The 27,776-nt window shown below is 43.6% G+C and overlaps 1 protein-coding gene across 2 annotated transcripts in view; it reads left to right on the forward strand.

The window, feature by feature from the left end:
• Positions 1-557: 557 nt before the first annotated feature.
• The window catches only part of LOC120032227 (rho GTPase-activating protein 26-like), a 116,003-nt gene continuing 88,784 nt past the window's right edge, over positions 558-27,776 (forward strand). For both annotated transcript variants that reach the window (XM_038978222.1, XM_038978230.1), the window contains exon 1: positions 558-1,114. In XM_038978222.1, coding sequence (XP_038834150.1) covers positions 961-1,114 — 154 coding nt within the window. In that variant the 5' untranslated portion in view covers positions 558-960. The remainder of the gene's footprint in view (positions 1,115-27,776) is intronic.

The following is a 27,776-nucleotide window of genomic DNA, read 5'->3' on the forward strand; positions in this document are numbered from 1 at the left end:
CTGACAGAAAACACGCGCGCGCGCACAAGCACACACTATGATTTACAAAGGGGTTATACATAATTTATAAACAAGCCAATTTATTAGTTTCAAACTGTAATAAACAGTTAAGGCATTAGTTGAGTTTGTGATTGATTTACGGTCCCATTATTGATAACATTTCCATTTGCAAGTGTAGCAGATTAAATAAAGGCCTGTGATGTGTGGAATTACCAAGGCCTAACACTTGCTCACTAAATGGGCTCTTAATTTAAACAGTTTAAGATTAAACAACAATTTGTCGCTTTGCTAATCCGAGCCTGAGCAGGTTGATGTAACCCCCCCAGATAAATTCCCCTTTCTGAAGTGACTTCGATGCGTTCTTGACCAACCAGCCCTTTCTTTACGCACCCATCTCCTGCAACTGTAGTGCAGTCATTGGTAGTGTGGCTTGCCTCCTCGGACCGTTTTGGAACTCAGCAATACTATTGGTCTACAGCCGCATCCATCATAAGATTATCTGTTTCGGGGTAGGTTGGTACGGACGCCAAAGCTTGAGAGAAAGGGACTGCATTTAATCGCCCAGTCGAAGAATTCGCAACTACTACCGTGTCTCGTTGTTTCACTTTCCTCCCCTTTTCATCACTAATATGATGTTGTCATGAGGAATGCACAGAAGGTTTACCTGGATTATTTGACAGCCAAGAACTGAATATTATTTCAGCACGTCCCTCCCGGACAAGCACAGTTTTTCGCGTGCAGTTTTTTGGTGATGCCTTTTGGATCCTAGGCTAAAAGAAGCCAGATCCACGTTTGCCCGCCTGCATGTTGTCAGAAAGGTTATTGGGTGTGTAGTGTAATGTAACCAGGTATCTGAATATTGCTCTCTGTGTTCTGCTACCTTCTTATAATTGGATTGCACATCATAAATTAAAGATTTCTTCATCCTCCGAACTCGGGTACTGTGGACTGGGAGAAAACATGGGACTGCCTGCTCTGGAGTTCAGTGACTGCTATCTGGACAGTCCCCAGTTCCGAGACAGATTGAAGTCTCACGAACTAGAACTGGACAAGACCAATAAGTTCATCAAAGAGCTGATCAAAGATGGGAAGGCGCTCATCCAAGCACTGAAAAGTAAGATAATCCATTTGCTCTTTGTGGGGGAAGAAAGGGAGTGTACACATGACATTGACACGGTTGCAACAATGTAGCACTTTATTGTGACGATGACTGCGCTACTGTGTTCAGCTAAATTCCCAAACAATTATGAATGAAGACATTGCCCAATGTATTAGAGACGTATGTGTTAGATCTCTAATGATCTTAAGTAGTTTACCCAAAATATTTTCACTAATAGCAAAGTGGATTTTAGATTTAAAGTAGCATACAGTGCATTCAGAAAGAATTAAGAACCCCTGACTTTTCCCACATTTTATGTTACAGCCTTGTTCTAAAATGGATAAAATATGTTTTCCCCCTCATTGATCTACACACAATACTCCATAATGACAAAGTGAAAACGTGTTTTTAGAAATGTTTGCAAATGTATTAAAAATAAAAAACAGAAATACCTTATTTACATAAGTATTCAGACCCTTTGCTATGAGACTCGAAATTGAGCTCAGGTGCATCCTGTTTCCATTGATCATCCTTGAGATGTTTCTACAACTTGATTGGAGTCCACCTGTGGTAAATTCAATTGATTGGACATGATTTGGAAAGGCACACACCTGTCTATATAAGGTTCCACAGTTGACAGTGCATGTCAGAGCAAAAATGAAACCATGAGATCGAAGGAATTGTCTGTAGAGCTCCGAGACAGTATTGTGTCGAGGCACAGATATGGCGAAGGGTACCAAAAAATGTCTGCAGCATTGAAGGTCCCCAAGAACAGTGGCCTCCATCATTCTTAAATGGAAGAGGTTTGGAACCACCGACTCTTTCTAGAGCTGGCCGACCGGCCAAACTGAGCAATTGGGGGAGAAGGGCCTTGGTCAGAGAGGTGACCAAGAACCCAATGATCACTCTGACAGAGCTCCAGAGTTCCTCTGTGGAGATGGTAGAACCTTCCAAAAGTACAACCATTTCTGCAGAAATCCACCAATCAGGCCTTTATGGTAGAGTGGCCAGATGGAAGCCACTCCTCAGTAAAAGGCACATGACAGCCCTCTTGGAGTTTGCCAAAAGGCACCTAAATGACTCTCAGACCATGAGAAACAAGATTCTCAGTTCTGATGAAACCAAGATTGAAATCTTTGGCCTGAATGCCAAGCGTCACATCTGGAGGATACCGGACACCATCCCTACGATGAAGCATGGTGGTGGCAGCATCGGCATCATGCTGTGAGGATGTTTTTCTGAGGCAGGGACTGGAAAACTAGTCAGGATTGAGTGAAAGATGAACGGAGAAAAGTACAGAGAGATCCTTGATGAAAACCTGCTCCAGAGCGCTCAGGACCTCAGACGGGGTGAAGGTTCACCTTCCAACAGGACAACGACCCTAACATGCTGACCAGACCTGTCTGCGTGCGCCATCACGCACATTTTGATTTTGTCCACCCACACCAGACGCGATCAGGACACGCAGGTTGAAATATCAAAACAAACTCTCAACCAATTATATTAATTTGGGGACAGGTCGATAAGCAAACATTTATGGCAATTTCGCTAGCTAGCTTGCTGTTGCTAGCTAATTTGTCCAGGGATATAAACATTGGTTTGTTATTTTACCTGAAATGCACAAGGTCCTCTACTCCGACAATTAATCCACAAATAAAAGGGTAAAAAGGTTTGTTTTCTAGTAATCTCTCCTCCTTCAGGTTTCTTCTTCTTCTTTGGACTTTATATGGCAGTTGGCAACCAACTTTAAGGTGCATTACCACTACCGACTCGACTGGAGTGTGGACCTCAGTTCATCTTTCAATCACCCACGTGGGTATATGCTTCTAAAAATCAATGAGGAGATGGGAGAGGCGGGACTTGCAGCGCGCTAAGCGCCACAAATAGAACCACGTTCTATTTTAGCGCCTGTCCACACAGACACGCGCGAGCAGTGTGAGGGCGATGATTGAATAACATGTATGTGTACATTTATTTTGCAACGCTCACGCTCGCGACACAAGCGATGTGGTCAGCATGTAAGCACACAGCGAAGACAACGCAGGAGTGGCTTCGGGACAAGGCTCTGAATGTCCTTGAGTGGCCCAGCCAGAGCCTGGACATGAACCCGATCGAACATCTCTGGAGAGACCTGAAAATAGCTGTGCGGCAACGCTCCCCATCCAACCTGACAGAGAGGATCTGCAGAGAAGAATGGGAGAAACTCCCCAAATACAGGTGTGCCAAGCTTGTAGCGTCATACCCTAGAAGACTTGATGCCCTCTTCCAAAGGTGCTCCAACAAAGTACTGAGTAAAGGCTCTGAATACTTATGAAAATTTGATATTTTAGTTTACATTTCAAAAAAATCTGTTTTTGCTTTGTCATTATGGGGAATTGTGTGTAGATTGATGAGGGGGGAAAAACTATTAAAATCCATTTTAGATTAAGGCTGTATGGTAACAAAATGTGGAAAAAGTCAATGGGTCTGAATACTTTCCATACCAAGGGTATGGAAATGTCCACTCTTGAAAAGGACATTTCTAATGGCCTTTAGTTACATACAGAGCTGTGTGAATTCTTCACATAGTTTCTTCACACAAACACACACATACAGTTGAAGTCATAAGTTTACATACTTATTTTCTTTTCTTTTTTTTTACCTTTATTTAACTAGGCAAGTCAGTTAAGAATAATTTCTTATTTTACAATGACGGCCTACCGAATGCACTGTGTATTGTGTATATATATACAGTGTGTATGGTAATGTGAAACATTTCCATTATCGCCTGATCTTTTCCTGCAGAATACGGATGTAAGATGAAGGACTTAGTCATTAAACAGCATCAGTCAGTGACGGTTCAGATAGAGGGGAGTAGAACACTGCGTGAGTTGACAGGTGCTTGCTGGTCAGAGTTGGGATTTGGAACAATCCACAGCATCAAGCCTCAAACAAAAGTCCCATGTTCACAAGTCACCAGGCAGCTAGTGTGAAGTACAAGCGCTAGTCTTTACATTTAGCTACTCTTGCCTCATACAGTAACACACTGTTACTACACTACAATACATTACCTAAAGTTTTCACTCCACTCTAACTCATGATAGATGTTCAAAACCGGCCAAAAAAACTCCATGCTCTTCTGTACAGTCCACTGTCAGCTAACATTCACAGTCTGGACAGTTCTGCTTTTGTCTATCAGGGACATCTAGAAACAGAATGACCCGTATTGACCCTAGTCCCAGGTCAGAGGGGAACTGGGGTTAGGGATCGTCAACTATTGTAGCTACTGCTGTTTGTGTAGCTGCAGAAACCACAGGCCATATAAAATGTGTTTTAATTGCATATTACATGGGGATAATGTAAGCCTATGTTACAGTTCCCTTTTCACGTTATTTTGAAGCGCTCTACTTTAGCGCGAATTGAATCCAGAATCAACTTGTCAATCCTTGTTCTGGTTGCTAGCGGTGATTGCACAACAACAAGCACATGTTTGTAACCTCTAACATACATGAGGTGTCACTACTCGCCACAAGAGAATGTAAACCATACGTTACACCTGAGGAGTGACTTTAGGCTACTATTCAACCCCCTGTCACATCTGAAATATCAGTGTCATTTACCGCCTCCCCATCCTGTTGGTTGGAGTGTGGTTCCTGTGGGCCAGGCCTACAGTCAGTCACAGACTTCACAGAGCACCAACACCAGCTGTAGTCCACAACCAGCCAGCTAGCCACACCAGCCCGCCTCTGGTGCAAGATGGATGTTCTGTAAGCAAAGGGCAACCTGTCATTAGGGATCCAGGTGAAACGTCTTACACCTGACCTTAAACATGACATTTCGTTAATCACTCAAATGAATCCAAATGAGGGTTTACCGAACGCTGTTCTGTGGATGGGAAGGCTACATATTTTGACATTAAATGTTGCCTGTTTTGAGTAAATGGGATAAAATGAAAACCAGATTTTGTTTGAGTTTGCTTTGTGTAAAAGGAACGGCTCTTTAGTTTAACCCCTGCCATTGGTTCACCTACTGCGGTATGTCACTGTCACAATAACATAGCTCGAACACACAGGCTTTGCAATTTTAGTGTGAGGTCATCATCGTCTAGAATGGCAAAGTTGTCACAGGGGTTTTCTGAGGTGAAAAATGCTTCAGCCCCTTGAGTATTTTTACATGGCGATGACTGAGAAGCATATATCGATTTCCACACGGGTTTAAATCATTTAACAACAGACACAGCATTTCAGCGAGGAGAGGTGAAATGAACGTCTCCCGTTGCAGGTTTTTATGGACTGTCTTCTAAAGGAGTCTTTCGTGAGTGTGAATCCAAGGCCTATGAAACATGAGTTTACATGTATTCACATGTATTCTGTCCTACAGTGGGTTGATGAAATGACACCAGATGGAGGATTAGGGAGTATGCCTGAGTTTCCCCCTCAACTCAGCAGGCTGTTTGTTTCATGTCCTCTCACACTGTCAACGACTGGTATTATTAGGATCAGATGACCAAATTATACATTTTAGGATATTGTAGTTACATAGTTATTGTAGTTACATAGTTATTACCGCAGTATTTGCTGTAGGTAGGTGTTACCTTTCTCACCTACACACTCTGTCCCACAAGGATGTACTTAACGCTTGGTTCCTAATGGAACCCTATTCCCTATGTAGTGCACTACAGGTCCTATGGGACCTGGTCAAAGGTAGTGCACTGTAATAGGGGATAGGGTGCCAGTGTTTGTTTAGTTGATGCTGTTGTGAAGTGAATGCAGCTAAGAGAAAGTGAAATGGTCCCTGCATTCTTTCACGTAGCCGTTAAACATCCAGGTTCAGCTAAAGAAACAGGCCTCTATAAACAGAGGCTCTAAACAGTCTACTCCACTATGTTCCCCTGTTGAAGCATCTCCAACCCTTTGAGAAGCAGAGTGAGAATCCCCAGGACAGAAGTTAGGCCTACCTCAAGAGCACTATGCTTGGAGGTCCCCCAGTGTGTTTTATGAGTGGTGATGATAGAGCTGGTAAATTACTATCTCTCTACTGTGGTGATGGATGAACCCAATGCATCCACACAATGTGACTGTGACTAATATACACACACTACTGTCCCAGCGAGTCTCTTTCTCTGTAGGCCCTTTCAGAGGTGTGTGTGTGTGTGTGAGTGTGTGTGTGTGTGTGTGTGGGGGGGGGGCTCTTGCCTTTCAGAACAGAGTCACATTATCCCAGTTTGCCTGCGGGAGGGAGAGAGGAGTGGGTGGTGTCATGAGAAGTGGGGGGGGGGGGGGGGGGGGTGTAGTGAGGAGTGGGGGGGGTGTAGTGAGGAGTGAGGGGTGTTGTGAGGAGTGGGGGGTGGGGGGTGTTGTGAGGAGTGGGGGGTGGGGGGTGTTGTGAGGAGTGGGGGGTGTTGTGAGGGAGTGTAGTGAGGAGTGGGGGGGGGTGGAGTGAGGGGTGTTGTGAGGGAGTGTAGTGAGGAGTGGGGGGGTGTTGTGAGGAGTGGGGGGTGTTGTGAGGAGTGGGGGGGTGTTGTGGGGGGATGTTGTGGGGGGTGTCGCTAGGAGTGGGGGGGTGTCGCTAGGAGTGGGGGGGGTGTCGCGAGGAATGGGGGAGTGTCGTGAGGAGTGGGGGATGTTGTGAGGAATGGGGGGGTGTCGTGAGGAGTGGGGGATGTTGTGAGGAATGGGGGGGTGTCGTGAGGAGTGGGGGGGGGGTGTCGTGAGGAGTGGGGTGCGTCATTGCGTCTCAGGGCATTCTACTGAATGCATCAAATGGGAACAAAGGACAAGAAATATGTGTGTGCACGTATGTGAGCGCAAGTGTGTGCGTGTGTGTGAGATAGGGGGGCGGTGGGGGTTGGCATGGGCGGTATTCCTTAAGCAATGACGTAAAGGCGGGGAAATTAGGGCACCCTCACCACACAGCTCTGTCTACTATTGCCATTTCTTTGTCAGGGGAAGCTTCTCCGAGCCCTGAACCTACAGTGGCAGAGCTGCACTTATCACGTATGCTCAGATGGTCCAATCATGTGTTTGGGTTATTTTGGCTTTCTACCAAGATGAGCTAACACAATCCAGGTGGACACAGAGTTGGTAAATATTTGAACTTTAGAAGCTTTATTTAGTTACATGCTTCATAATTGCATAGTCATTCAGCCACTCAGCAGTTTGTGTTCAGGCATATTCCTTCATGTGTTTCCACTCACAAAGACGTGAAACGTATTTCCATGGTATGCACCAGTCTAATTCTCTCTATAGGCTATATACATATAAATGTATGCACATGTTGGTTGCTTTTTCCACCACATTCAGCTTGCTGTTCATTTTTCTACAGGGTAGTGTTACTGAAATTGTAAACCATTAGCCTGCCCTGCAAACCTCCTGCCATGAATTCAGGCCTATTTTGTTTTGTGCAGGTGGACTTCTTCCAAGCGGGCTTCACATAAATGTTGCGAGTGAAACATAGCTGGCCTCTCTCTCTATGTGCGGGAGAGCAGAAGTGCTGGAGGCACTATTGACGACCCAATGACAATGTCTGTAGGGGATACACTTAAAGAGGACATATGAAGAGTGCGAAAGAGAGAGGATGAAAGGCAAAAGAAAAGGGGAATTGAAAACCATTAAGGCCTGTTTGGTTCTTTTTAGAAACATGAACATTTTCCATCTGGCAAATGTATGCACAGAGGCTATGGTTTCTGAGCTGGTCTCCACTCTGGCCTCCTAACTGGGAAAGAGGAAGTGAGATTTACACATACAACGTGGAGTTTATTTTCAGGGCTCCCACTCTTGAAAAGGACATTTCTAATGGCCTTTAGTTACATACAGAGCTGTGTGAATTCTTCACACAAACAGTTGAAGTCAGAAGTTTACATACTTTTTTACATTACCTTTATTTAACTAGGCAAGTCAGTTAAGAATAAATTCTTATTGTCAATGACGGCCTAGGAACAGTGGGCTAACTTGCTCAGGGGTAGAATGACAGATTTGAACCTTGTCAGCTCGGGGATTTGAACTTGCAACCTTTTGGTTACTAGTCCAACGCTCTAACCACTAGGCTACGCTGCCGCCCCGCGGCATTGAAGCAACATCTCAGACATCAGTCAGGAGGTTAAAGCTTGGTCGCAAATGGGAATTCCAAATGGACAATGACACCAAGAATACTTCCACAGTTGTGACAAAATTGCTTAAGGACAACAAAGTCAAGGTATTGGAGTGGCCATCACAAAGCCCTGACCTCAATCCTATAGAACATCTGTGGGCAGAACTGAAAAAGTGTGTGCGAGCAAGGAGGCCTGCAAACCTGACTCAGTTACACCAGCTCTGTCAGGAGGAATGAGCCAAAATTCACACAACTTATTGTGGGAAGCTTGTGGAAGGCTACCCGAAACGTTTGACCCAAGTTAAACAATTTAAAGGCAATGCTACCAAATACTTATTGAGTGTATGTACACTTCTGACCCACTGGGAATGTGATGAAAGAAATAAAAGCTGAAATAAATCATTCTCTTTACTATTATTCTGACATTTCACATTCTTAAAATAAAGTGGTGATCCTAACTGACCTAAAACAGGGACTTTTTACTAGGCTTAAATGTCAGGAATTGTGAAAAACTGAGTTTAAATGTATTTGGCTAAGGTGTATGTAAACTTCCGACTTCAACTGTAGACATTGGCTACACTGAATCATTCTCACCCTAGCTACCCACTATCCTGGTTCTAGTCCTCCTTCAGCATTATGGCCTCTTACAGTAAGTCTGCTTTGAAAAATAGAACCCTTACTGGACCAATAGAGAAAGACATGAGTGTGTGTTGTCACGGATCCCCCCGGAAATTTCATTGTGCACACCTGGCCCCTATTCCCACTGATTGTATTTGTATATATGTGAACTTTGTTCACCATAGTCCTGTCAATTATTGTTACTATGTCCGTTGGTGCGTGTCAGTGCCTGTGCTGTGTGTTTTTGTCACATGAGTTAACGCTGGAGAGACGAATTAGGCACGGGGAGTAAAACATTTAATAAAGAACGTACAAGGAACAAGACAGGAACAGCGTCAGCATACAAGGAAACAAAGACAAAAAACAATCAATGCAGAACCGCTTCTGCATTGATTGTTTTTTGTCTTTGTTTTCTGATGTGCTTGACGAGGGAAGGCAGGTGTGCGTAATGAATGATCGCCAGTGGGGGGGGGGGGGGGGGGGGGGAGCAGACGTGACAGTTTTGGGCTTTCGTGCCCTTCTGGATTGCGCAGATGATTACGGGTCTCGTCCCGTGTGATAATCATTTTGCGCTAGGGTTATTTATTCAAGGTACTCCTCGCTCTTTTGTTTGGGTTTCAACCCTGTGTTTTTGTTACGTGTTTGTTTAGAGTATCCTTTACACGGCACGCCGTAATTTGGGGCTTAAAAAAACTCCTATTACGCATTCCTGCGCCTGTCTCCCGAATCCATTCGTACCAACGTGCAGAATAATCGACCATTGCGGCACTGCCGCAACTTCAGCAGCTGCAACTGGGTCGTCCGACGTCGCCACAACGGGTCTGTCCGATGACGCAACTTCAGCAGCCACAACTGGCCTGTCCGACGCCGCCACAACCGGTCCGTCCGACGCCACTGCAATTTCGGCAGCTGCATCGGGTCCTGATCGACCCGCACTGTGTTCCCTGTGATCATCCTCGAGACCGGTGTCGGGGGGGCGTTGGTGGGGGGGGACTGTCACGGATCCCTCTGGAACTTTCCTTGCGCACACCTGGCCCCTATTCCCACTGATTGTATCAGTGGCACTATATGCACTGAACAAAAATATAAATGCATCATGCAACAATTTCTAAGATTTTACTGAGTTACAGTTCATGTAAGGAAATCAGTCAATTGAAATATATTCATTAGGCCCTAAACTATGCATTTCACATGACTGGGAATACAGATATGTATCTGAAAATCACAGATACCTTTAAAATAAGTAGGGGTGTGGATCAGAAAACCAGTGTGACCACCATTTGCCTCATGCAGTGCGACACATCTCCTTCACATAGAGTTGATCAGGCTGTTGATTGTGGCCTGTGGAATGTTGTCCCACTCCTCTTTAATGGCTCTGCGAAGTTGCTGGATATTGGCAGAACTGAAACACGCTGTCATGCACGTCGACCCAGAGCATCCCAAACATGCTCAATGGGTGACATGTCTGGTGAGTATGTAGGCCATGGAAGAACTGGGACATTTTCAGCTTCAAGGAATTGTGTACGGATCCTTGCGACATGAGGACGTGCATTATTATGAATGGTATGATAATGGGCCTCAGTATCTTGTCCCTGTATCTCTGTGCATTCAAATTGCCATCGATAAAATGCAATTGTGTTTGTTGTCCATAGCTTACCGCAAAAATAATATTTTTGTGCATATGGAGCATTTCTGGGATCTTGAAACATGTGACCAACACTATACATGTTGTGTTTATATTTTTGTTCAGTATAGATGTACTGTGTAATGTAGTCGTGTTGCGTCCAGTTGTTGTGACACCAAGGGCAGGCTAGGGTCATTCAGGGGACTCAACATAATATAAGCTGTGCTTTGTGTCATTTGGGTGTTTCTGTACTTTGTGCTTTGATACACATTGATTGGATCTGTGTGCTGACTTCCAACATTCTTTTTCTGTGGAAACATCATAAAAGACTGGGGGAATAGAACAGTGCAGGTCAGGAACAGGAAAGTTCTGAAGGAGGAAGGCCTGTTTACAATCTCCTGGAGGTTATCTGATGGATAATGTGTGGTCATAAAGAAGGAACAAGGTTAAGATCTGAAACAGAACACATGGTTCAATCTGAATAGGTAGCCGTAAAGTATACTTGGTTTCAGTCACTTTAAAGGCATTGCAATTGTTGTTTTGACATTTAGAGCAAACCAAAATGGTTGTTACAACCTTATAATAGCCTAAAGAATTGAATTGGCAACTGCCCTTGTTATTTTACTGTTCCATCTAATCTACTGTATGTATGGTGATCAGGCTGCCCTACCTCTGGCTCTCTGTCACCACACACGCACGTGCACACGCACACACACACATACACAACACAGCCTACTGTATAGTCATCATCAGGTGATGATGCCAGTTCTACCTCTGGCTGTCTCAGGGATGTTTACTGTAGGAGTTGCTCTGAGGGATGACGTGGTGTAGGGCCTATAAAATACATTCAATTTCTTTTGCCTGATTTTGTTTAGTTTTTTCCCCAAATTCCATTTTCTTAGTTGTTTTACCAGGCTTCTGTTTTTTCAGGTTTTCGCTCTCAAAATCACACTGTTTTAACAGAAAAACAACAAAATGGAATGTTCTAAGTCCAGAACAATGTTTAAACCACATCAAGAGACAATTTTTTAGATCTGGAAAAAATTGAAGATATTTCAATTTTGGGGTAACAACCCTTTAATGCAAGTGCACATCAGGAAGAGACCATTGTTTGGTTAAAGGGATTCCTTGGGATTTTGGCAATGAGGCCATTTTACCATTCATCTGACTCTGGGGAAGTAGATAAAGGGCATCTTTGCCAAAATCACGAAGTGTCCCTTTAAGCGGTGTTGCTGTAGCGCGCATGGGATTGCAGAGTTTGCAAAACAAATTGCCATTTGGTTTGATGAAAATAATCTTAATATTATTCTGCCAGGTAGGCTACTTTGTAGTCACAATTTAATTGAGAAGGTTTTTAGGAAAGCCTTTCCATCTCCATCAAAAGAAGGTGATCATTTGCATTATCGCTAACGGCTACACAAATTATAGACATAAGCAAGCCCCGCACACATACACACAGACAGGGGCATTCCTGTGCCATTTCAGAAAGTTGCTGATGCATTTTGTTCATGTCTTACATTCAGTGTCGGTAATACCGGCTGTTCTAGCTGGCTAACTAAATGCTAAACGAGCGCATTGCCAACATTTTATACGGTCTCTGAACTAAAGTATTTGCAGGACAGACATCCCAGCTCATAAATGTATACAAGTAACAAAATGCTACTCACAGTTTGCTGCACGCACAAAACATATCTTAGACAGCAAGGCTCTTGATTCATGAGGTGATTCTCTGCTGTTACCAAGGGAACCTTCATTTTGGAAGAAGATATCCACTTAGCTAGATAGCTAAGTAGCTATTAAATTAGCAAACCAAATGCACAACTGCAGAGCATTTAGCACATTTTAGACCGTTAACTTAATAGTTATAAGATATCTAGCTGGCAAACATTTAGTTGTGAATTCCATACTGTACCTAGATCACCTGGCACATGCTGCACAACAGTGCTGCACAACACTTTCATAAGGCTCCGGTCACTCGTCATCGTGTGCTTGTAAACAAACACCCCGTGACAGGGGACTACCGGTAAGCTTCATAATGAACAATTACAGTGGCTTGCGAAAGTATTCACCCCCCTTGGCATTTTTCCTATTTTGTTGCCTTACAACCTGGAATTAAAATTTATTTTGGGGGGGGTTGTAACATTTGATTTACACAACATGCCTACCACTTTGAAGATACAAAATATTTTTTATTGTGAAACAAACAAGAAATAAGACAAAAAAAATGACTGTGCATAACTATTCACCCCCCCAAAGTCAATACTTTGTAGAGCCACCTTTTGCAGCAATTACAGCTGCAAGTCTCTAGGGGTATGTCTCTATAAGCTTGGCACATCTAGCCACTGGGATTTTTGCCCATTCTTCAAGGCAAAACTGCTCCAGCTGCTTCAAGTTGGATGGGTTCCGCTGGTGTACAGCAATCTTTAAGTCATACCAGAGATTCTCAATTGGATTGAGGTCTGGGCTTTGACTAGGCCATTCCAAGACATTTAAATGTTTTCCCTTAAACCACTTGAGTGTTGCTTTAACAGTATGCTTAGGGTCATTGTCCTGCTGGAAGGTGAACCTCCGTCCCAGTCTCAAATCTCTGGAAGACTGAAACAGGTTTCCCTCAAGAATTTCCCTGTATTTAGCGCTATCCATTGTTCCTTCAATTCTGACCAGTTTCCCAGTCCCTGCCGATGGAAAAACATCCGCACAGCATTGTGCTGCCACAACCATGCTTCACTGTGGGGATGGTGTTCTCAGGGTGATGCAAGGTGTTGGGTTTGCGCCAGACATAGTGTTTTCCTTGATGGCCAAAAAGCAACATTTTTGTCTCATCTGACCAGAGTACCTTCTTCCATATGTTTGGGGAGTCTCCCACATGCCTTTTGGCGTATACCAAACGTGTTTGCTTATTTATTTTCTTTAAGCAATGGCTTTTTTTCTGGCCACACTTCCTTAAAGCCCAGATCTATGGAGTGTACGGCTTAAAGTGATCCTATGGACAGATACTCCAATCTCCGCTGTGGAGCTTTGCAGCTCCTTCAGGGTTATCTTTGGTCTCTTTGTTGCCTCTCTGATTAATGCCATCCTTGACTGGTCCGTGAGATTTGGTGGGCGGCCCTCTCTTGGCAGGTTTGTTGTGGTGCCATATTCTTTCAATTTTTTTAATAACGGATTTAATTGTGCTCCGTGGGATGTTCAAAGTTTCTGATATTTTTTATAACCCAACCCTGATCTGTACTTCTCCACAACTTTGTCTCTGACCTGTTTGGAGAGCGCCTTGGTCTTCATATTGCCGCTTGCTTGGTGGTGCCCCTTGCTTAGCAGTGTTGCAGACTCTGGGGCCTTTCAGAACAGGTTTATGTATACTGAAATCGTGTGACACTTAGATTGCACACAGGTGGACTTTATTTAACTAATTGTGTGACTTCTGAAGGTAATTGGTTGCACCAGATATTATTTAGGGGATTCATAGCAAAGGGGGTGAATACATATGCACTCACCACTTTTCCGTAATTTTTTGGGGGGAATTCTTTGAAACAAGTAATTTTTTTCATTTCACTTCACCAATTTGGACTTTTTTTGTGTATGTCCATTACATGAAATCCAAATAAAATTCTATTTAAATTACAGGTTGTAATGCAACAAAATAGGAAAATCCCAAGGGAGATGAATATTTTTGCAAGGCACTGTATGTGACAGGTGAAATGAAGAACACAATCTTCTTTGTCTCCTAACGTATTGCACAAGTTGACTACAGGTATTTACTTAAAAAGTAGCTACAAATATAACAATTTATTTAAAAAACGTCAAAGAAATAGTTAACGGTATTGAAAAACCATCCTGTGGCTATTTCCAAATACCCCGGTATACGGTATACCGCTCAAGCCTAATATGTTTGTGAGTGCTCATAAAGAACCACACAGTGCCATAGAGCGTAGTTGATGGTGTCCGTATAACAAACAGGGACATCCTAACACAAAACATTCAGTTGTGGGCTATTGTAACAGTAATATTTTATCTCCATGTAGGTTAGGGGCATTTTCATGTCAAATGAACCATGAGCAATAACATGTGAAGTTCATAGGAGCACATCAAATTTGGTGTCAAATGAAAGCTAAGAGTAAATTTAAAAAAAAAATGTATAATTAAGGCAAAAACATTTTTCTACCATTTTTCCATACATTTTTCCAGTTACCAAACTTTATATCTGCACTGTTCTTCGAGTAAATGTGTTTTTTGTAAAATGTTGAGTGGAAATTGTTAAAAGTAGGTGACATCACCAGGTGGGACATTGGTTAATAAACCAATAAGAAAGCGAGTTCCAAACCTCTCTGTCAATAACAGCTAGTTTTCAATTTTCCCTCCCCACTCAGACCACTTCCAGGCAGCCCTAGCAGAATTCTTGCTTGAGAAATTGCTCCTTGCTAAGATGCTATTTTTGATAATTTTTGACAATTTTAATTGAAAATAATCACAGTAAGGTACTTAATTGTTACCCAGAAATGATTAAATATTGAGATAAAAACGGCTTTATTGGACCGTCAAAAGGTATTAGAAATACATCAAAACACAATAATATTGAAGTAAAAACCCCTGCCAACTAATATCAATACTTACTTATATTTAGTTTTGGATAAATTATTTGCCTTTAATATGTTTAAGAAACATTGCCTTGTGCCTTGTAATTCCGTTACCAAAAACCCACATACAGTATCTTAAAGATAGTTTCTAATTTCTCTCCCTCATGAGGAGGGAGGCTAATGAAAGTTCCCATAACTAACAAGTAAAGGAAGACCTACCAAATAGTTCTAGTGTTTTTACTGATAACAATTTGGTTTATGATTTATTAAGTGATAAAAAATGTGCCATTCTGTTACCAAATAGGTAACAGAATGACCAGAAAAATCTGTAACAGAATGACTGCAACTGAATTGGCTACAATGTGAAATCATATTATTCACAAACCACTGTTGGGTCACCTGCTAATTTCTGTATAGTACAGATCAGGGGCCTATGGAGTCATTCTGTTACCATCATTCTGTTACCGGGTGTTAATCCACTTCACGTACTGTAGTTCAGTAACCAAAATTGATTTTTTTTTTAAACTCAAGATGTCATATCATAGCTGACATCCCATTCTTTCAGCAGACATCTTAGAATCTGAATTCGGAGTAGATATTTAAGTTTCGGAAAACTTCAGCACATAAAAAAACTGAGGGCGATTTTTACTCTCATTCTGTTACCAAACTTTACATCTGCACTGTTCTATGAGTAGCTGTGTTTTTTTGTAAAATGTTGAGTGGAAATTGTTAAAAGTAGTCGTTGTGTTTAAATTTGCAATCAGTGGTTTTTGTTTGAAATACTTTAAAAGAAAAATTCGGAATCTTAGCTTCATTCTGCTACCATGGAATTGTCATTCGTCTGCCACCAAGAAAACAAAAAAAGAACTAACATTGGTTAGTATAGCAAGTTGGGCTCAATTTCTCGCCATTCGTCGTCATCATCATCATCATCATCATCATCATCACATAGCTTTGCATTATGCTCCCCTCCATATTTTTTACTTTTTTATTTAACTTTTATTCATACAGGCTTTTCTCATTGAGATTACATCTCTTTTTCAAGAGAGACCTGGTCCAATAGCAGCAGGGGTAGTAACAAAGTTTCAGACAAAACAACTTACATACACTAACACAACATTAAACAAAACTATAGACAGACATACAGTACAACAAGTACATATTACGTTAAAAAAACACAAACGTCTTGACTAAAAAACAGCTGTCCTAAAGACAATTACACTCTTCTATGATATTTATATCGATCAAGTGTTTAAACTCCACCAACGCATTTTTAAATGTTCTGGAGAGAATTCCAGGACCACGGAGCTGAGTAACTAAAACTATTAAGATAGGCCTGAGGACAGGTGTACTGCCCCCTCCCTTCCTTCATCCTCTCCTCCAAAACAAGGCTGGTGACAGCGGCCTTTGGTCTGTGTGATTTCCCCCTCTCCCACCTCTCCCCCTGTATGAATGGTGATCATTGTGTGGGCAGGCCTTTTCACCCATTGCAGTCAGTGGGCTCTGTGTCTGCTCTGTCTGCTGAGGACAGGCTTATGTCTGCTGCTGTCCACTCCATGAGGGCCAGAGAGGGGGTGGATAGGCGAGGGCGGAGAGAGGGAGCAGAGAAGAAAGACTGAGGAAGGCAGAGAGACAGCAAGACAGTGTTCCACTCCACCCAGAGAAAGAGAGAGGTGACAGACCCCAAGGTTTGGTGTCATGGCAGGCCAGCTTATGTTTTTTTCTCTCTCTCTCTCTAGTCTCTCTCTCTCTGGTCTCTTGTCTCTCGTCTCTTGTGTTCCAAGTCTTGAATGTGAGGAGTTCTGGAAATTCGAGGTTCCCCTCTTTCTATATCCTCCATCTGAAGCTTGCCTGTCTTTTTATTGATGTTCTATCTAAGAGCCAGTAGCCATAAATACAGTAATAATTGTGATCCAGGACAAGCCTTTTAATCGTTACTACTGGAATGTGTGTTCGTTTTGTAACACAGAGGCAGGAGCAGTGCTGTGGTAATATGGAGCCAGACGTTCCCTGTCCCCTGTGCGCTCTTACTCTTTCCCCCTGCTAATAAGTGCATTCTTCGCCGAAGACACAATTCTGCATGCTCACGCCACGGTTTGGTTTACACTCCACTAATAAATAACTCTTACCGACCCCTAAATACCTCTTTAGTTTAATAACTATAGAAACTGTATGTTGGGATGATTTGGAAAGCGCACAGCTTGGTCAGATAGTTCCCTCAGCTACACCCAGAGCTCTACTGAACATGGTAATGTATTGTGAGAGTGGTTGGTGACTGTAAAGTGGCTAAAGGGAGAAGGGGTGGTGTGGAGAGAGAGAAGTGGTGGTGATGCTGAATAATTTATTTTATTTATTGTATTTTTTTACCCCTTTTTCTCCTCAATTTCGTGATATCCAATTGGTAGTTACAGTCTTGTCCCACCGCTGCAACTCCCATGCGGACTCGGGAGAGGCGAAGTTCGAGAGCCATGTGTCCTCCGAAACACGGTACCCCGCCAAGCCGCACTGTTTCTTGACACACTGCTTCCCAGGAAGCCAGCCGCACCAATGTGTCGGAGGAAACACCGTACAGCTGGCGACCGAAGTCAGCCTGCATTTGCCCGGCCGCCACAAGGAGTCGCTAGAGCGTGATGGGACAAGGGGATCCCAGCCGGCCAAACCCTCCTCTAACCCGGATGACGCTTGGCCAATTGTGCACCGCCTCATGGGTCTCCCGGTCGCGGCCAGCCTCGACACAGCCCGGGATCGAACCCGGATCTGTAGTGATGCCTCTAGCACTGACCGCTGCACCATTCGGGAGGCCGATGCTGAATAATTAACCAGTTGCCTTAACTGGGTGGGTTGCAGAGGTCCAGCCTCTGTGGCCTCCCTCTCTCTGTCTCTGTCTCTACTCTTACCCTGTCAACATGGGCGTCCCACCTGTTGCTGCTAGTTAGAGTTGAAGTCGGAAGTTTACATACACCTTATCCAAATACATTTAAACTCAGTTTTTCACAATTCCTGACATTTAATCCTAGTAGAAAATCCCTATTTTAGGTCAGTTAGGATCACCACTTTATTTTAAGAATGGGAAATGTCAGAATAAGCGTAGAGAGAATTATTTCTTTCAGCTTTTATTTCTTTCATCACATTCCCAGTGGGTCAGAAGTTTACATACACTCAATTAGTATTTGGTAGCATTGCCTTTAAATTGTTTAACTTGGGTCAAACATTTCAGGTAGCCTTCCACAAGCTTCCCACAATAAATTGGGTACATTTTGGCCCATTCCTCCTGACAGAGCTGGTGTAACTGAGTCAGGTTTGTAGGCCTCCTTGCTCGCACGCGCTTTTTCAGTTCTGCCCACATATTTTCTATAGGATTGAGGTCAGGGCTTTGTGATGGCCACTCCAATACCTTGACTTTGTTGTCCTTTAGCCGTTTTGCCACAACTTTGGAAGTATGTTTGGGGTCATTGTCCATTTGGATGACCCATTTGCGACCAAGCTTTAACTTCCTGACTGATGTCTTGAGATGTTGCTTCAATATATCCACATAATTTTCCTGCCTCATGATACCATCTATTTTGTGAAGTGCACCAGCAAAGCACCCCCACAACATGATGCTGCCACCCCTGTTCTTCACAGTTGGGATGGTGTTCTTTGGCTTGCAAGCATCCCCCTTTTTCTTCCAAACATAACGATGGTCATTGTGGCCAAACAGTTCTATTTTTTTTTTCATCAGACTAGAGGACAAAAAAAAAAAAGTACAATCTTTGTCCCCATGTGCAGTTGCAAACCGTAGTCTGGCTTTTTTTATGGCGGTTTTGGAGCAGTGGCTTCTTCCTTGCTGAGCTGCCTTTCAGGTTATGTCGATGTAGGACTCGTTTTACTGTGAATATAGATACTCTTGTACCTGTTTTCTCCAGTATCTTCACAAGGTCCTTTGCTGTTGTTCTGGGATTGATTTTAACTTTTCGCACCAAAGTATGTTCCTCTCTAGGAGACAGAACGCGTATCCTTCCTAAGCGGTATGATGGCTGCGTGGTCCCATAGTGTTTATACTTGCGTACTATTGTTTGTACAGATGAACGTGGTACCTTCAGGCATTTGGAAATTGCTCCCAAGGATGAACCTGACTTGTGGAGGTTTATAATTCTTTCTGAGGTTTTGGCTGATTTCTTTTGATTTTCCCATGATGTCAAGCAAAGAGGCACTGAGTTTGAAGGTAGGCCTTGAAATACATCCACAGGTACACCCCCAATTGACTCAAATGATATCAATTAGCCTATCAGAAGCTTCTAAAGCCATGACATTATTTTCTGGATTTTTCCAAGCTGTTTAAAGGCACAGTCAACTTAGTGTATGTAAACTTCTGACCCACTGGAATTGTGATACAGTGAAATAATCTGTCTGTAAACAATTGTTGGAAAAATTACTTGTGTCATGCACAAAGTAGATGTGCTAACCGACTTGGCAAAACTATAGTTTGTTAACAAGAAATTTGTGGAGTGGTTGAAAAACGAGTTTTAATGACTCCAACCTAAGTGTATGTAAACTTCCGACTTCAACTGTACCTACTATCAGCACTATCAGCAGTCCAAGTCCGAGAACAGATCGATGGGTGGGTCGCTTGACCTTTCAGATATAGCCACACCCTTATTGTCTGAGCGTCACCACCAGGCACATACACTGTCTGGAACAATAGAGGGACATCTATAGTACAGTACTAGTCAAAAGTTTGGACACACCTACTCATTCCAGGGTTTTTCTTTATTTTTACTATTTTCTACATTGTAATAGTGAAGACATCAAAACTATGAAATAACACATATGGGAATCATGTAGTCACCAAAAAAGTGTTAAACATATCAAAATATATTTTATATTTGAGATTCTTCAAAGTAGCTACTCTTTGCCTTGATGACAAGTTTGCACACTCTTGGCATTCTTTCAACCAGCTTCATGATGTAGTCACCTGGAATGCATTTAAATTCACAGGTGTGGCTTGTTAAAAGTTAATTTGTGGAATTTCTTTCCTTCTTAATGCGTTTGAGCCAATCAGTTGTGTTGTGACAAGGTAGGGGTGGTATACAGAAGATAACCCTATTTGGTAACAGACCAAGTCCATATTATGGCAAGAACAACTCAAATAAGCAAAGAGAAACGACAGTCCGTCATTACTTGAATTTTGCAGTCGCAAAAAACTTCATGCGCTATGATGAAAATGTCTCTTATGAGGACCGCCACAGGAAAGGAAGACCCAGAGATATCCCTGCTGCAGAGGATAAGTTCATTAGAGATACCAGCCTCAGAAATTACAGCCCAAATAAATGCTTCACAGAGTTCAAGTAACAGACAGAGCACAACATCAACTGTTCAGAGAAGACTGGGTGAATCAGGCCTTCATGGTCCATTGCTGCAAAGAAACCACTACTAAAGGACACCAATAAGAAGAAGAGACTTAGACCATTGGAAATCAGCTGTGCTGGTGGCACTGTCTGTGATTTATTTAGAATTCAAGGCACACTTAACCATCATGGCTACCACAGCATTCTGCAGCTATTTGACCAAGGAGAGTGATGGAGTGCTGCATCAATTAACCGACCTCAACCTAATTGAGATGGTTTGGGATGAGTTGTACAGCAGAGTGAAGGAAAAGCAGCCAACAAGTGCTCAGCATATATGGGAACTCCTTCAAGACTGTTGGAAAAGTATTCCTCATGAAGCTGGTTGAGAGAATGCCAAGAGTGTGCATAGCTGTCATCAAGGCAAAGGGTGGCTAATTTTAAGAATCTGAAATACAATTCATTTTTGATTTGTTGAACACTTTTTTGGTTACTACACGATTCAATATGTGTTCTTTCATAGTTGTGATGTCATCACTATTATTTTGCAATGTAGAAAATAGTACAAATAAAGAAAAACCCTTGAATGAGAAGGTGTGTCCAGTCTTTGACTGGCACTGTCAATGGGAAGTAAGATCCCTGTCTGGTAATATGATAGCCATGACCATAATGTCATGTTAACTTGACTCCATCTGGTGAGAGGAGTATAACGGCAGCACATATCGCTTATATCGCTCATACCCACTGTTGCAGTAGTTGCAGCAGCATTGCTCAGTTCATTCTTTTTGTCAGAGACTCTTTTTGGCAGATGGCTACCCACCAACACTCCACAACCTCCCATCCTTCCTCCCCACAGCCATCCATCGTAACACCTCATCCACCCTACCATCTTCCACCCTACTCCCTTTCTGCAGTCTTCCACACTACCACCTTCCAGGCTTCCACCCTCCCTCCCCTCCTTCACAGCCTTTGATGAATTACCAGATTATCAGTCTTCCTCAGCACTGCTGCAGGTCATGCTGGGGTTATTTTTCTCCCTGTGTGTGTGCGTGTGGGTGTGTGCGCACCGCTTCGGTCTGGAGAGGGAAGAGCCGTCTCTGGCACTGCCTGGGTCAACTCAAACAAACACAACACACTGGCAACTAGAGCAGCGAGAGAGTGTGTGAGTGACTGTGTGTGTGAGCTTCCGGCCGTTTCCTCCAGCCAACTCCAAAAATAACCCCCGCTAACAATATTTAATCCCCGGGCCGCCCACTTTCTGCTGGGGTGAGTGGGGAGGTGCAGGCAGGCCTAGGTATTGTTCAAATTCAGGCTTAGTGGGAGCCTAGCATGGACTAGGGGCTGTTGGATGGAGAGAGGGGGATGACAGTGGGGTGAGGAGGTTAGAGTGTGTCCTACATGGTAGACTGACTGATCCTGAACATCTCCTCTCTAACCGCCATGATAAACCTTTAATCTCTCACTCCGTCACGACACAGATCACCTTCTAATGGTCCCTTCATCAACCGGCCTGGGCCCAGATCAGATCTGTAGCCTAGTATGTGCTTTATCCTAAGCCATCTCCTCTGGCTATGGCTGTTATTGTTTTATTGAACCTTTATTTAAACTAGGCAAGTCAGTTAAGAACAAATTCTTATTTACAATGACAGCCTACCAGGCAACAGTGGGTTAACTGCCTTGTTCAGGGGCAGACACATTTTTACCTTGTCAGCTCGGGGATTCAATCCAGCAACCTTTCGGTTACTGGCCCAAAGCTCTAACCACTAGGCTACCTGCCACCCCATGTAGCATATGTTGGCTAAAGCACATACAGGTCTGGGACCGCGCTATGCTAAACTCTGTGTGTGTGTGTGTGTGTGTGTGTGTGTGTGTGCGTGTGTGTGACTGCTGGTTTCTGTAACCATTCGAATATCCCTTTATCATTGACTGTGTCATCACCCTGTCTGCCTGTTTTTATTAGGCCAGAGATACTGTTACACTACAGCAGGTCATGTCGAAGCAGCGATGGCTCCGCAACGTTATAAGTTGTCGTCGACTTGTAACGTGAGACTTGAGGTCAAAGAGGGTTTGCCGTGTACGATGTCTCTCCAGACATGGGTATACATGTGTGTTGCTCCAGGAGAAAATGGTGAAAGCTTTAAAGATGTGATTGGGTTGTAGTGTTTCATAGATACGTCCTTTATTTAGATAAAAGGACTTCCAGTCTAAATATAGGCAATTGAATAACCCAAGAAGTTAGATGACTAATAGACTCTCTTGTTGTGACAATCTTGGTATAACAATGGAGAAGATTGTGTAAAGTTAAGTGGTGTCCCCACAAGGGTTGGTGGAGATATGCTCTGATGAAGGTCGACTGAGCGAACGCTCAGCTATATTAAGATACATTTGCATCTGACTGGGAAGTGTGCAAAGACTTTTTCCTGTTTCTCCAGTTTTGCCTTATGCCTCCAGCACCTTCACAAATCAGCTTTGGGTGTGCGGTAGATTCTGCCTATTGTCTACATTCCATGGTTTAAAAATCAACCTTGGAATGACTTGTCATGTGAGATAAATCCGATTTATGTGATTTGATTGTATAACTCTTGGCAGACATTGACCATATTTTATTACACCATTACTTTCATGATGTCTTTATGTTGCCTTGTGACATGAATACCTCGTAAAGGCACATAAAAGCACCTTAATGGAACATACTGGAACATTACTAGTCAGTGGTCAGGTCACCTCACATTTTATATGATGATATTATCTGTTTAGTTGTTTTTTACAGTGAACTTCTCTAGCTGACACAGAATATGGCCTCTGCTGACCATGACTTAAAACAGGCTATAGGCTACATGTTCACCACCAAGTCAGAACAGTAGGCTAAGTTATGAGGGGGAAAGGGACCAAATTATTAGGGTGACGCACATGGGATAATAACAGCTTACTACACAACATTCACTAAGTATTACTTTCTTAGCTACAGTATACATATCTCCCTGGCATGTTACATCATTTATGCAGCAGCATACAAGACATTTTTGGACTCACTTTGTTGTGCTGTGCTCACTTGAACAGGAAGGTGGTGCGGCGGTCCTTCTTGTGGGCGGTCCTTCTTTTGTCATCAAACTTTGTCATCAAAGTCTGGCATTCTCTGAATTTATGGTGCTTTCAAGACAACTGGGAACTTGGGAAAAAACAAGGTCGAATCATGACGTCAGTTGGAGCTAGAGGCCAGAGTTCCCGACTTGGAATTCCGAGTTGGATGACCGTTCAAAACGTATTTTCCCAGTTGGAGCTCATTTTTATGAGTTCCCAGTTGTCTTGAACTCACTGAAGTCTGAGAGTTCCGAGTTTCCAGTTGTTTTGAACGCGGCAGAAGTCATTCTGGATTGACAGCATGGCCAATGTATTCAACCTTTTCTGGCCCATGGCATGTGAATGTTTATCCTTTTAAGCTTGGAAAAGAGACCCTTAAACCCAGACTTGGACCACACACCCACTCCACTGAATAGCAGGCTAGTGTTTGCTTTACAACACTTGCAGTTAGCCACTGATTCCTTCCAAACCACTCATTGTTGAATTTGCGATTTCCAACTTGTTGTGTAATGTTTATGGCCGATGATGCACCGATACGTTTTATCTATCATTTCTCTTCATATGACAAGGATTGAAAAGGATTTGCCAGTAGATTGCCGACGTGATTCATGACGACGACTGCTTGTCTAGCTTGCTAGCTAAGATTTTGAAAGTATGATGTTGACATGATCAGTCCAATCAAAGCTACTGTAGATATAACGTGATTTGACATCATTTTATCTGTTGCCATTGACCTAGAGCCTTCTTGGATTGGCACTTATAATGTAACTCTATGGCAGCACCCAAGAGGCTTGAATTGTTTTGCTCTCCCCGTAGATTTTGCAGTGACGTAGTGTCCCCATGAGTGACAGAACTAGAGAATATTACAAAACCCTACGCAATGTATTTTCCGCATGGCTGCCCCACCACCACAGAAAGCACTGGGCTAGGCTGAAGCACCTGCATTTTGGAGCTGCCTTACTCAAGAAAGCATTAAAGAGACCATGTTTGTATGCGGCTTTATTAACGCAATGATTTTTATTTTATTTTTTACATTGTTTGCAAATTGAAATGTGACACGTATTAATGACAAAATAACATGCAACACAGGCAACAACAAAAAAGCTAAACAGGCTGGGCTCTGCCCTCTGAATAGCACACACACACAATCCTTGTCTCAATTGTGTCAAGGCTTAAAAATCCTTCTTTAACATGTCTCCTCCCCTTCATCTACACTGATTGAAGTGGATTTAACAATTCACATCAATAAGGGATCATAGCTTTCACCTGGATTCACCTGGTCAGTCTATGTCATGGAAAGAGCAGGTGTACTTAATGTTTTGTACACTCAGTGTATAGGGTTGTAGTTGTAGTGCAGGATAGAGGACATCTTTTGTATTCGTGCTTTAATGTATGTAGCCTTTTCTGAGAAACTCCAGATTCTGTAGGCCATCTGGGCAACTGTATGTCCTGTCCTCCCTCTATCATCCTCCTCTTCTTTCCCTCCGTTCCCGTTCTTTCCCCCCCGATCGTCTGGCTCTGTCTCCCGCCTTATGGTCTGTACTGTCTGTCCGTCTTTGGGACTCCCTCCCGAAATGTTTACCCCCTCTCCCTCCCTCTGTATTTCTTGGGCTTTAAATGAAAGGTTTCTACCTGCCTTTGACTCTCTCTGTTTACTGTCTCTCTCTCTCTCTCACTCGCTCTCTCTATCTCTCTCTCTCTTTGTGAGGGATAGTAAAGCACTGTCTGCCACCAACTAAAGACCACCATGCATGTCCACAGGCATCCTTGATTTAAACTGACTCCGACTCCGGAGTGGAGATAGCTAGCGGTGCTAGCGCAGAGTCCCAGGCTATAATAGCTCCATCACAATGGAGCGAATGTGAAAGTGAGCCTGGCCTGCATCATGGTCTGGTCTCTCTCTATGTCGGGCCACTCTGACTCCCTTACCACATTGGCTGGGATTGAGAGTTAATGGTTTAGAACGTTGCTAAGGCTGCTGATGCCAGAGGGCAGTTTTGAGCTCCCAGTTAGAGGCTGTTAGAGAGAGACTAGGACTGGGAGGGAGAGGGAGAGTGGCTGGGCTTAGGCTGGCTTGCCAAACAGCCATAGGGCTCTCACAGAGTTGAAGGCTACTGGAGCGTACACTCACTGTGCCACATCGTGTCCATTTCCTCCTCATTATGTCCCAGAGTGCTGTCCACTGTACTGGCTGTACATATCTAAGCCTTTCTGACTGTACTGTTATATTGTCTTCTCCCTGATCCCAAATTTCCTCCTGTAATTCATCGGTACAGTTACATATTGCAATAGAATTTTTGGACGATTTATATCGACGTTTGTAGAAACATTTATAATAATAATACTTATTCTACTGTGGGTAGCGTTTGTTAGTGCAAGTCGGTTGTACCTGCGGCAAAACATTTTCATCATGTAGCTTGTTCTCCATCTTCTTTTTAATTAGTGAGCCAACATGTTTTCAGCACTTTCATTTCCACACTTTTATTTCCCCTCGTTTTGTCAAATCAAATCAAATGTTATTAGTCACATGCGCCGAATTCAACAGTAAAATGCTTACTTACGAGCCCCTAACCAACAATGCAGTTAAAAAAAAAATACGGATAAGAATAAGAGATACATGGGGGTACAGATACAAAGTCAATGTGCGGGGGCCCCGGTTAGTTGAGGTAGTATGTACATGTAGGTAGAGTTATTAAAGTGACTATGCATAGATGACAACAGAGAGTAGCAGTGGTGTAAAGAAGGGGGGAGGGGAGCGAGGGGGGAAATGCAAATAGTCTGGGTAGCCATTTGACTAGATGTTCAGGAGTCTTAAGGCTTGGGGAAAGGAAGCTGTTTAGAAGCCTCTTGGGCCTAGACTTGACGCTCCGGTAGCACTTTCCGTGCGGTACCAGAGAGAACAGTCTATGTGGCTGGAGTCTTTGACAATTTTTAGGGCCTTCCTCTGACACTGCCTAGTATAGAGGTCCTGGATGGCAGGAAGCTTGGTCCCAGTGATGTACTGGGCCGTTCGCACTACCCTCTGTAGTGCCTTGCGGTCGGAGGCTGAGCAGTTGCTATACCAGGCAGTGATGCAACCAGTCAAGATGTTCTCGATGGTGCAGCTGTAGAACCTTTTGAGGATCTGAGGACCCATGCCAAGTCTTTTCAGTCTCCTGAGGGGGAATAGGTTTTGTCGTGCCCTCTTCACGACTGTCTTGGTGTGCTTGGACAATGTAAGTTTGTTGGTGATGTGGACACCAAGGAACCTGAAGCTCTCAACCTGCTCCACTACAGCCCCGTCGATGAGAATGTGATTGTGCCTGGTCCTCTTTTTCCTGTAGTCCACAATCATCTCCTTTGTCTTGATTACGTTGAGGGAGAGGTTGTTGTCCTGGCACTACACAGTCAGGTCTCTGACTTCCTCCCTATAGGAAGTCTCATCGTTGTCTGTGATCATACCTACCACTGTTGTGTCATCAGCAAATTTAATGATGGTGTTGGAGTTGTGCCTGGCCGTGCAATCATGAGTGAACAGGGAGTACAGGAGGGGACTGAGCACGCACCCCTGAGGGGCCCCTGTGTTGAGGATCAGCGTGGTGGATGTGTTGTTACGTACCCTTACCACCTGGAGGCGGCCCGTCAGGAAGTCCATGATCCAGTTGCAGAGTCACAGTCATGCTCTCTCTTGTGTCTCTAATGCAGACATATATATATAGTGAGCAATATGTTTGGAAGATCAAATCGCAATAAAATCGCAGTATCGAATCGCAATACATTTAAAATTCTGAGAATTGTGAGAATTGCAATACGTATCCTAGCCTCTCCCAGCCTCCCAGCCTCCCTCCCCCACCACGCTGTCTGCCCAGGCCAGATAACAAACCTGCCCGCCTGCTCCACCGCCTGCTCACCCCTTTACAGCTCAACCCACAGCTCCCTGCGGCTGGCCAAAACCTGTGAAATGTGTTTACAGGCCCTAACAGCACACACACACACACACACACACACACACCAGATCAGCAAAAAAGCAAACAAACAAAGACACACACACTCCATAAGTGCTCGTAGACAGCCACGCTTAGACCCACAAACACAAAAAGACGCTTTATTCTCCTTTGTCTCTCTCTCTCTCTCTCTCTTTTCCTCTCTCTTCTGTGTGTTTCCCTACCCCCCTTTGCACCCTCACTCGCTCTTTGTAACACACACAGAAGCGAGCGCTTAGGGGTTTAAAGTTAACCGTCACGACTTGCTGTAATAATACGATTATCCTGCTGACCAGCAATCCTCCCCGGCAACCCCAGGCACAGAGGAGAGGAGAGGGAGAGGGAGAGGATGAAGTGAAGGGTGGCAAATGAGGTGAACTGAGGAGAGAGAGGGAGAGAGAGAGAGAGGATGAGAAGAGAGAGGGAGAG

Source organism: Salvelinus namaycush, chromosome 3 (genome assembly GCF_016432855.1).
Source record: "Salvelinus namaycush isolate Seneca chromosome 3, SaNama_1.0, whole genome shotgun sequence".
Taxonomy (NCBI): domain Eukaryota; kingdom Metazoa; phylum Chordata; class Actinopteri; order Salmoniformes; family Salmonidae; genus Salvelinus; species Salvelinus namaycush.